This window comes from Lotus japonicus, chromosome 4 (genome assembly GCF_012489685.1).
Source record: "Lotus japonicus ecotype B-129 chromosome 4, LjGifu_v1.2".
Lineage (NCBI taxonomy): Eukaryota > Viridiplantae > Streptophyta > Magnoliopsida > Fabales > Fabaceae > Lotus > Lotus japonicus.
Genome location: NC_080044.1, coordinates 27682454 through 27694486, shown reverse-complemented (window position 1 = coordinate 27694486; position 12033 = coordinate 27682454). Strand labels below are relative to the sequence as shown.

Sequence of the window (12033 nt, the reverse complement as noted above, 5' to 3'; positions counted from 1 at the left end):
AACGGGAAAGGATCTTGGACGCACAGTAAGGAGAGCAGCTTCATGCGTACTTGGCTGCGGAGGTCGTGCGACGGCGGAGTGGAGCAGTGATTCATGGTTCCAACTTGATGGTGCGATTTGGAGGTTCACAGTGTTGGTCTTGGTTGAAGATTGGGGAAGATTGGCCCACAACCCCATAAACTTGTTTTTTAATTACATTTTTAAATGGGCATCTGATCGGTTGGTTCAGTGGTGGTTGTTGCCATGTGGGTAAAGGGAAGAAGTTTGTGGGGTTGGTTTCTGGGCAATGGAAAGATGTTTTTGGGGATGAATATAAAGATGAAGATGGGGGATGATGTCAGATTCATTGTTCTTTCTGGAACTTTTTTTTTATATGGGTAGAGGAAGGGGGAAAGTTGATTTTTGTTTCTGAAATTTCTATAGCTTCTTGTTGTTTTGTTGTTGCTTCTGAAAGTTGTTTCCAGATTTTTTGTTGTTGATTCATTGGAGATGAAGATGGAGAGTGATTAGTGATTTTAATGATTTGATTAGATTTAAGTTAAATAAATTATGATTTTATGTTCTTTCGGCATTAAGTTGTTTTATTGTGCCAGAGCCATGTCATAAATTAGTGCCGCGTATGTAAATTCCGTTTAGAATTCAACGAAGACTAACAACTGGACCTAATTGACACAAATTGAAAGTTCGAGGACTAAAATATCTCGTTTTAAACAAAGAGGATTCAAATTGCACATATGGTTAACATAAGGAACGAAAAGTGCAATTAAGCCTAAGAAAAAACTAACTGTATAAAGTTTTACACATATATTCAATCATATCTCATAATTTTTCATTTTAAATATTTTAAAATCTAATTTTAATTTTAAAAACATGATAAATTGATGAATTTTAATTGAATGATTACAATTTTTTTTACAACGTACATTAATTAAACTTTTATATAAAAGAGCTCACATTAGTTTTTTGGTAGGAGAATAATTGAAAACCACACAAAAAAATGAAGCACCACAACCTTTGCTTTTTTTTTTAATAGGCAAATGTTAAACCCTGAACCCTTTACCCTCCCAAACCCTTATGTCTCATAACCCTTATCAATTGAGTTAACCTTCAAGGGAAGCACAACCTTTGTAAAAGTGTAAATGATAGGGCACATAAATTTCCATCATCCTTAAAGCATTCCCAAATTAACAAACTCATCAACCAATTGATCACTCTAATACTACCCCTGATTCTATTTATAGGAATTAAATGAGAGGTTTACTTTGATTTTTTTTATAAGAACCAATTTGGAGTTTATGGTGCATTAATTACTTTTTGACAAGTATACCCTTATCTAATTGAATTTTCTCTCTTTCCACTCTCCTAAGCATTAATGATGTATAGAAATTAAGAAAAGTGAGTTAAGGACAATTTTGAAAGTTCAATATTAATTGAGTACAAATTTAATGCATTTGAATACTTTAACTAGATTTCTTAAACCGTGTGAATTAATTTTTTTTTTATAAATAGGAATAGATAGATGTAGTAATTGATTACAATGTAACCAAACAATTGTTACATCATAAATAATCTCAGCTAATTGCAGAGTTTCAAACTTGACCTCAAAATATGTCACACAAAGTTCCACTCGGAATACATTATATAGGGACCAAAACATAAAAGACAGCTTAGTGCAGTGAACTTAATAAGCTGCAGGTGGCGCACATGGGTCACTAACTTGCAAACATATTTCGATGCTTAAGTTTATGTCAGTGTATTTTGACATGCATAGCTATAGAAACATAAAGTTTGTATTAATTATACTTATACCAATGAGGTGTGGTTGAGTCAAACCTAGTAGGGTCATATATATTTTTATATATATATATGTGTATATATATATATATATATATATATTTTTTGGGCAATTTTCTGATGGATTGGACACAAGTGCTATGTTTGGTTGGGGGAAGGAAAAATGTAAGGAAAGAAAATACAGAAATCGATGAGTGAATTTCTCCTCGATTTCCGTGTTTTATTTCATTTCTCTTTTCTCTCCTTCCAACCAAACAAAGCTAAGACAAAATTGTTTCCGAATAGGAGCATGTGTCCCACATGGTTTAACAATAATGGAGACCTATTGTAGCATTGTTCATATTTGGTTTCGAAGAGTTAGCTCATTAAAAAAACCATGTGCTTGAAGCAATTGGTTTGCCGAAGAAAATGAGTAGAGACCAAAATAAATGTCATTATGACTCCTTTCTTCACAACAATTTGAAAAAAAAAAAAGAAAAAAGTTGAAACACGAGAATAAGAAATATAGGCCTAGAAAATATTCGATTCTGATTGGTGGCTTGCTTTGCATAATTCAGAGGACATAATTTTGGTGGTGCTACTTGGTTGCTGTATTGTCCTGGGAATCTAGATTGGATGGTGGAAATTTGACACTTTAGTTTCCTTTTTAGATCTCCTTGGATATTTCCTCTTGATTTTAGATAATTTTATATTCTTTTTCCTTCATTAGTTTCTTCCAATGAATTTTTCTAGTAAGGCTTTAATGAGACATTTTATCTAAAGTTTTTCTCCAAAGAGGTAAGTGAGCTTACTTTGGTAGTGGGAGGTAGGATTTTTGTTACTGTATAGCTGTTATATTTAATTTTCTTTTCCTTCTGTACTTGTATTGAGTTAAAGTAACCATTGTACTTCATTTCAATATATTTCTTATGGTTTACCAAAAGAGAACCAAAAGAGAAAAGGTAGCGCAAGTGCGATTCACGATTGTTGCTTTTTTTAACAAAAATAAAAAATTTATTGTATCATATTATACGATATGTTACAATATTAAATAAATTTTATTTATATGTATTAACCAAACTAAAAGTTTTTACATGTAATCATGTTTCTCTAACTTAAAAAAGAAAACATCTAATCATATTCCTTCAATTTGTTATCAAATAAAATTAAGAACAACCGTAGACATATAGACTATTAAATCATTATAAATGAATGAATTGAAAACTAATGAGGATTTTTCTATTTACAAAAGAGAATAAATTTTCAATATTTATTTGAGAATGCAATTAATATTAATCAATAGATTGTTTCCGTCCATTCTCTTGTAAAAAAATTTAGATTGTTCCAACATATAATTCTTTTGTAATACAATTTGTACCTGAAAAAAGCAGCATAAGTATACTAGTAAAGATACACAAAGACATGTAACCAACATATTCCTATTATTGGGATGAAATAATGGTTTGATTGATTGAGTCATTTATTTCATTTGCCAAATATAAATATTTGTACTTTTGTTATTAGTTGGAGCACAAATATAGTGATTCTACTCTGAATTTTCTGCCTTTCTTACCTTACTTTACAGCGGTAAAATCTAACATTAAAACAGTAAAGGTAATATGGTAAGAAATAAGCTACTATATATGAAAGGGAAATAGTCATCTCACTCACAAAAAGAGCAACAAACTTTGAATACTGTCTCTGTTTTTTGCTACTATGTAGCATTCATTACCATCAACTGTTTCATTATACGCTAGTTATGAAATAGAGATTTTTCAAAATTCTTGCACTGTTTTGTAAAGTAAAGATGAGTGATTTCATGGACGGGAATTCAGGTCCCGATCCGACAAAGAAGCCGCTGCTGTTCAAGAATGGCGGCAGCACCACCAAAAACGGTCGGAGAGGCGGACTTAGCCCCCGGAACTCATACAAGTCCGCCTTCCTGTCCATGCTTCCCGATAAGGTCCGTTCTGGTTTTGTAACTGATGAGCCTCCCTTAAGCCAAGGTATGTATGTATGTTTTTTGAGGTGAGAGTTTTATCCTTTGCAGAGTTCGATATTACTCGACTCTTACCACTTGAACTATGTTTGTTTCGTGTTGGAATGTTAATTAATTTATAGGAGAGAAAGAGTACTATGAAACACAATTGGCTACTCTGAAATCATTTGAGGAAGTGGATTCCATGGAAGAATCTGAATTTGACAGCAGCATTGTTGAGGAGGAGAGTGGTGAACAGGCTCAACAAGAAAGAGCAATGAAGATTTCGAATTATGCAAATATTGCTCTCTTGGCATTAAAGGTAAGTTCCTCTTCCTCTCATTTGTAAGTCTCAAAACAGAGCACCCACCTACTTTTCTCAACCCTCCCAATTACCACGGTAGACGTATGTTAACATAGCTGCCAGATTTTGAATCGGTGTTGGCGTCGCGCAGCTGCGGCAGAGCAGTGGCACTTACCAGTGGGGGTGGTTTAGAAAAAACAGCGGTAAAGTCATTACTGAAGACTCATCAGTTCCTATTACTCTTTTAGTCTTCATGATGAAGTCATTACTAAAGTCTCATCAGTTGCAATTGCATGGACCTGCAAAATGTGCTTAGGGCTGATTGTTGGGAAGTTTGCTGGGAACTGAGTGCTCTGGTTTGTGATCACACTCAAAGTCTAGATGAAAAAATGCACGCTCAACGTCCGGAAGCTTGTCAATCTTAATCTGCAGGGTCTCTCCAATGGTATGCTTCTTTTAAGAGTATATCTTCTGGCAATTCAATGTCAACCTGCTCCAAAAAACGTTTTTCTAAATGGACATAATCAATTGTGAGAATTAGTTAAAGTGCGCAGGATCAATATTGAAAAGAATTTGTAAAATGAGTTGTAGGCTTTCTAATAAAGTTTGAGGAAAGCATAAAGATTTTGGTTATAGCTGTTGACATGTTATTTTCAGAATTTATAAATTATGTGACATGCAGGACAGCTTTAGGCTATGTTAGATGCATAAATTTTATTTATTTGTTTGATCATATATCAGAAGATTCTATTATACCAAAAAATGTTATACCTTACATAGATTGCTTGGCTTTTGCCTCAGAAAATTGACAGCAGATACTATTTAGTCATATTAGCCTGAATTAGAGAACTAGAACTTGATTTTACTAATGAAAGTGCTGGATTAAAAACAATGAACTTCAGCTTATTGAAGTCTACGTTCAAATGTTGGTTAGAATACTATGGCTTCTAAGATTATATACATTTTGGTATACCTTATAGTTTTCAGGAACTTGTTTTCTTAGAAATCATCAAACTTATATACATTGACATTCAGAAGATTCCATGATACATAGAATCTATTTTTCTACATGATTTCAGCTCAGGTGTTAATCACAGCCTTAAAACAACTAATAGAAGACGGGCCTGGTGAAAAGATGTCTACAGAGGAACTAACATGGTTGTGCTCTATTATGATATTCGCGACGGCGGTGAAGCTTATTCTCTAGCTTTACTGTAGAAGCTCAGGGAACAAGATTGTTCGTGCCTATGCAGATGATCACCACTTTGAAGTTATAACAAATGTGGTTGGATTAGTCGCGGCTGTTCTTGGCGATAAATTTTACTGGTAGGTTGACCGGGTAAGAGCTATTTTGCTTGCGCTTTATACAATCTCAAATTGGTCTCACACTGTAATGGAAAATGCAGGTAAATCGTTATCATCATAAGCTTGATTAGCACAAAAGCAATATCTAGTTCCTAGTGTTTCTATTTTGGAAATGAGATGATAAATCAGTTTTCTTCCAGGAATTAGCACAACCCATAATAGTCCAAAAATGTAGATTTCTTTCACCTCTTAGAGGGTAATCACTTCTACGATTGATTTAAAGTCAAAATCAATTTCGGGGAAAATTTTTTATGAGTAGATTCTAAGTATGTCAGAATTGATTCTGAGAAAAAATAAGCTCACTCAAACGTGCTATTACTTCCACAGCTTCTACTTGATCTCTTAACTTCTTAACTAGTACTAGCTTCAGTCAAAGGCAAAGTAGTTTCAAAATTTATTTGCTGTTTGAAAACAAATTTGTGTTTCAATTATGATTCTGATACTGCATCCTATGTCCAGTTTCACTGGTAGGACAATCCGCCTCTCCTGAAGTTTTGCAGAAGCTGACTTATCTCGCTATAAATCACCCTCAAATTAAGCGTGTAGACACTGTCCCCACATACACATTTGGGGTTCTATACTTTGTGGAGGTATGTTACATAATAATAGATCAATTCATAGAAGCATTGATTTCTAGATAAGCCTTGTTCACCAAAATACAACCTTGTTTTTTGTTTTTTCTTCAAGGCTTTCTTTAATACCAAACTACAAACCTATATAAAATAAACCTCTTGTTTTTTGGAGCAGGTTGACATTGAATTGCCAGAAGATGTACCCTTAAAAGAAGCACATACCATTGGAGAGACCCTGCAGATTAAGATTGAGAAGCTTCCGGACGTTGAGCGTGCATTTTTTCATCTAGACTTTGAGTGTGATCACAAACCAGAGCACTCAGTTCTCAGCAAACTTCCCAACAATCAGCCCTAAGCACATTTTGCAGGTCCATGCAATTGCAACTGATGAGACTTTAGTAATGACTTCTTCATGAAGACTAAAAGAGTAATAGGAACTGATGAGTCTTCAGTAATGACTCTACCGCTGTTTTTTCTAAACCACCCCCACTGGTAAGTGCCACTGCTCCGCCGCAGCTGCGCGAGGCCAACACCGATTCAAAATCCGGCAGCTATGTTCAAGTACGTCTACCGTGGTAATTGGGAGGGTTGAGAAAAGTAGGTGGGTGCTCTGTTTTGAGACTTACAAATGAGAGGAAGAGGAACTTACCTTTAATGCCAAGAGAGCAATATTTGCATAATTCGAAATCTTCATTGCTCTTTCTTGTTGAGCCTGTTCACCACTCTCCTCCTCAACAATGCTGCTGTCAAATTCAGATTCTTCCATGGAATCCACTTCCTCAAATGATTTCAGAGTAGCCAATTGTCTTTCATAGTACTCTTTCTCTCCTATAAATTAATTACAAGACAGAAAGATGGTTCAAGTGGTAAGAGCTGAGTAATATCGAACTCTGCAAAGGATAAAACCCTCACGCCGAAAAACATACATACATACCTTGGCTTAAGGGAGGCTCATCAGTTACAATACCAGAACAGACCTTATCGGGAAGCAAGGACAGGAAGGCAGACCTGTATGAGTTCCGGGGACTAAGTCCGCCTCTCCGACCATCGTTTTCGGTGGTGCTGCCGCCATTCTTGAACAGCAGCGGCTTCTTTGTTGGATCGGGACCTGAATTCCCGTCCATGAAATCACTCATCTATACTTTACAAATCAGTGCAAGAATTTTGAAAAATCTCTATTTAATAACTTGTGTATAATGAAACAATTATGGTTAAAATTAATGGTAATGAATGCTACATAGTAACAAAAAACAGAGAGTATTCAGAATTTGTTGCATTTTTTTGAGTGAGGTGACTATTTGCCTTTCACATATAGTATCTGTTTTGATTCTCACTTATTTCTTACCATATTAATAACCTTTATAACTTGAGAGTAAAATACACTCATCCCCTCAAGTGAAGTTGCTTTTGAGATTGGATTTATTGTTTCAAGCTTTGAATAGTGCAGCATGTTCATGGCGAAGGAATTAAATTGCAGCTATCTTTGAACTGAAAACTTCATCAAGACCAGAATCATGTAGTCATGTAGATGGAAGAGATGTTACAGTTGTCTTATGAGAGAGCATTAGAGTAGGAATTATGTACTCTATTGAATATGTACAGAGCAATTTTACTTGTTATACAATGATGAAAGTATACATAAACTTTGCACCTTTGTTAATGGATCTCTTATATGTCTACCCTCTTCTAATCTCAGGTTCATTAAATGGATAATTTACAACTGAAGAAAATGGAGGTGGGTGACTGGGTGCCAAATATTTCTCACTTAAATCTTATCTCTAGAAAGAAATCTACTCTAAGTCAATGTGAAGAACAAGTTTTTGAATTTGGCAAAAGAGCTTTGAGCTCCAAACACTTTCACTAAACAACTATATTGTTTGGAGCAAACTTTCAGCCCTGGTCTTCTCAGCTTGCAAAAACCATTCTAGATCATTAGGTTTTTCCTCTCAAGGGTTTGATAATCTGGAATGAACAGAGTAAAGTTTCATCGACACACATCAATGCCCCTGCATTGTTGAACTCCCCACAATAGTTCGGCGCTGAAAATATGGTCACCACCTGTCTGTCTGCGAAGAATAGGTAGCCATCTTCAACAACCTGAGGAACAAGTTTCATGTCAATGGTTGAATTCAACATGTATGAACTGTGAATGAATATTTGAGGAAATAAATGGTTCTGAATGTGAGCAAGAAATAAGATAGCATTGTTAGTAAAAAAAATAACATCTGAATATAATCATATTCAGGAATCAGGATGATAAAATATAAATCTGATGTTTATGGAGAACATATTTACACAATATGAGTAAACTTGTGTTCCTTTAGTCTGGATTATGTCTTATTGTTGTCAGATTAAGGTCTTGTTTGAAAGAATTTATTTGAGTTTATCTTATACATAGACACTTATGAAGTGTTTGAGAAAGTTTATGTAAACAGTTCATGCTTAAGACTTGCCTATAAGCTGTTTTGAACTTATTTTCATAAGTTACTCATATTAGGTTATGAATAAGCACTTATACTTACTTATAACCTATTTTAATGTTATTTCAATAAGTTTCTCAAATTAGTTTATGAATCAATGCTTATTCAATAAACGTTTTTAATTGCTATAAACACTTAATTAAGATGTACCCAAATGCACTATCTAGTGAGCCTGACATATAAGACAATTAATCTGAAATTTGTGTAGAACTTATTTACAATGGTTAAACTCGTGCTACTTTTGTCTCAATTATGTGCATGTTTAGATATGAAAAACTATTACGAAGACAAAATCATTACAGACAGCCAAAAAAGATAAGAAAATTGTTTTTGTCCATTGTGTTTCTCGCTCATAATGGTTTCTTACTGCCTATTCAAACATGCAATATGTCTTCTTGGTTTTAGAGAAAGACCAACCTGATGAGCCCGACATATAATTATGATCAAGATCATGTTTTTTCAAGAATTCAGCAACCTTATCTGGTCCAAAAGTGTAGGAAACACCCCTAATCCCCTATCATTCTCACCCCACCCTTTGATTTCCGAGTCAGGATCGGACCAAAGGATGTCACACAAGAGTCCCTGATCCGGCACGTTCAATGGCCTCTCAATAGCTTTTATCTGATCCAAGCTCTCCATTTCCGGTGAAAGCTCACCGTGCATGCAAATGATCGATGCACTACCTAAAGTTTAATCACAGTAGTCTGGCCCCATAACTTTATTAAATAATGAGTAATAAAAAGAATGAACTAAATGACCCATGCTAAAGTTTGGGTTAAATAACTCATCATCTAATCATATTGGAGATAAATGAGTTGGAAATAAATTAATAAATAAAATATATAAATTCCAACTCACTTATCTTCAATGTGATTGGATGATGGGCTATTTAACACAAACTTTATCATGGGTCATTTAGACATCCCGTAATAAAAAAACAAATTAATGAGCAGAATGGCTAACGCCTAGCAGGATCCTCACCATTGACCAAGATCCTTGACCATAGTTTGTTTAAAATTTGAAAAAAAATAAAATTAGTATAAATTAAAGAATTTTAAGAATGAATTATTTGTGATCGAGAATCATGTATAGAAGTTAAAAAAAATATTATTAGGATAGAATTGAAACAAATCACTTTTAGAGATTAATTATATATTAAAATAGATAGTGTTTTTTTGAAAGTTAAAAATAGACAAAGTTGATGATAAATATATTGTGAATGCGATGTATCAAATTGGCGTAATTTGTTGTTTAACCCATCACTAGATAAATATTGAGTAAAATCACATTAATCTTACGTGGTTAAATAATATTTTGACATATGACATAAGTTACACATCAAAATATCATTATTTCATCTAAACCTAAAAGGCAATTTTGACTATGATAAATCTTAAGTGATTTATACAAATCCTATAAAAAAAATATCTTACACATTCTTACTTCTCAAAGAAAATATACAAGTAAATTTTTCAAAACACAATTTCTAAAAATAAAAAATACATTTTTACTTAATAAAATATACACAGATAAAATGACACATGTTCCCATACATGCAAATGCTCAATCCAAAGAAAAAAAAAAAAAAGAGAAAAACAGACACTTGGTCACTTACCAGATAGACAAGGCATCTACTAAACTTCTGCATTCTTCAAATATCCAGCGAAGAGAATCAACGCCATAAAATACCACACTTTAAGGCTGCACAAAATTTGTGAACACAAAAACAATGTAATAATAAATTTGTGAAAAAGAAATAGCTAGGTTTTGAAAAAAGAAGATAAAGAACTATGTTAAAAAAGAAGAAGATAATGAATTGTTGTCAAACTCTTGGGCTGCTGCTTTGAGAAAAATGAGAAGATGCTAGTAAATGAAAAATGAATATACTTGCATTTTTCAAGCCTTGACCTTCACCTATATATTCAACAGCAAAAGCAACTAGTTGGGAAATTATGACTATGCTTCTTCAATGGAATTGCAAGAGGACTATTCTACATACCTTCATGAAGATTCTGACTTAGTATTCCATCGAGATTTGAAAGCAAGAATTTTGAAATTGGCCAAAGTCAGAGCATAACAAAGAGGGTTTTTGGCACCTAGCTAGGTTTGTTGAGCTTTAAATGTTTCGTTATTAGGATTTTGATCCATGGGGGTTTTCGGGCTTTGATGTTTTATCTTTCGAAATTGAACGTTTTATTCAATCTTCACGGTAGGTTGTAACTCGGGGAGCTTGAATTTTTGTCAGAATTTTGGCTGAACAAGTTACTTTATCCATATTATTGAGAGATGTTATTTCTCAACATTTCTAACATTATACTCCCTCCGTTCCTTATTAACTGTCCATTTTGAAGAAATTTTTTTGTTCATATATATTTGTCCACTTAGAGTTTTAAAAGACCATTAAATGATGTTTTTCTAAGAAATGTCCTTTCAGGAACAATAAATGAGGAAATATAATATACATATTAAAGGGTGAAATAGGAAATCAAATAATACTTTTATGAAAAGTAATAAAATTAATTGCACTCCTTAATATGTCTGTTTATTCTCTTCCTGGACAGTTAAATAGGAACGAAGGGAGTATATATATATATTTCTCCTTAAAATAAAACTAGATATCCACCCTTTGAGTCATTTTACCACCCTATTCTCTCTCACTTACATGAAAGCATCTCGTACATTGTATGCAATATTCAATTATATAGATCTATATAATTGTGGGGGCAATATAATGTATACATACAATTGTGGGGATGCCGGTTGTTGCTGTTGAATTCGGAATTGTAGGAGGACATCGTGATCCTAAATAGCTTTTTTTTTGTTACATCGGAAAGATAAATTGCACCCGTCAGGAATTGATCCATGGACCTCCCCCTACCCAACCCATATGTCCTCCAGCTCCTACCACTTGAACTATCATATGAGGACGTGATCCTATGCATGCCATTAAATAAAGACACATGATAATAATTAAAGCGGGTGATATACTCCCTCCATTCCAAAATGTAAGTTATTTTAAAATTTGTACTATATTCCAAAATGTAAGTTGTTTTGCAAAACCAATGCATTTTTTCTCTCTTTCTTCCTTATATACCCTTATTTAATATTATATCTCTTAACCAATAACAACACTTCTCTCTCCTTAATATAATATAACTTTAAATAGGGGTATTTCAATCAAAATATTTATCAAATGATGAGCTCTTAAACAATGTGCACAACCTAAAACAACCTATATGAGATGTAAGCTTGTGGAATTATAATGGTGTTAATAGTTCTAATGAAGCGTTTTGTGTGCGTAGTATTGTGAAAAGCCTCAATGAGTATCCTAATAGAGCCTAAGAACTGTAAGGAAAACGAGAGGAGTAAGTGTTCTTTATTTACGCCTCATATTTTGACAAGGATATGGATATTTGGTTTTAAAGTCGATTTACTAAGTCAAAATCTTTTGAAGCATTGTTATTGTTTGTTGTTGTCGTTATGACGACATGCCTTGATTTCTAAGTTTAATCCTAATGGTATATAGCCATTAAGGAGATTGATTTTAACATGGGTTTGCTT

At 33.6% G+C, this 12033-nt stretch overlaps 2 protein-coding genes and 1 pseudogene across 2 annotated transcripts; 2 read left to right on the top strand and 1 right to left on the bottom strand.

Annotated features, from left to right (window-relative positions):
* Positions 1-3461: 3461 nt before the first annotated feature.
* LOC130714801 (metal tolerance protein 3-like) lies at positions 3462-5873 on the top strand. The gene is made up of 5 exons (XM_057564749.1): positions 3462-3779; positions 3895-4073; positions 4207-4258; positions 4372-4500; positions 5135-5873. The coding sequence occupies exons 1-4, from the start codon at positions 3581-3583 to the stop codon at positions 4401-4403; spliced, it is 462 nt and encodes a 153-aa protein (XP_057420732.1). The 5' UTR covers positions 3462-3580; the 3' UTR covers positions 4404-4500; positions 5135-5873.
* Positions 5449-6347, top strand: LOC130712573 (metal tolerance protein 4-like). The gene is made up of 3 exons (XM_057562401.1): positions 5449-5461; positions 5880-6010; positions 6168-6347. The coding sequence occupies exons 1-3, from the start codon at positions 5449-5451 to the stop codon at positions 6345-6347; spliced, it is 324 nt and encodes a 107-aa protein (XP_057418384.1).
* Positions 6348-7604: 1257 nt separating this feature from the next.
* LOC130712572 (serine/threonine-protein phosphatase PP1 isozyme 4-like) lies at positions 7605-11153 on the bottom strand (annotated as a pseudogene).
* Positions 11154-12033: the final 880 nt, after the last annotated feature.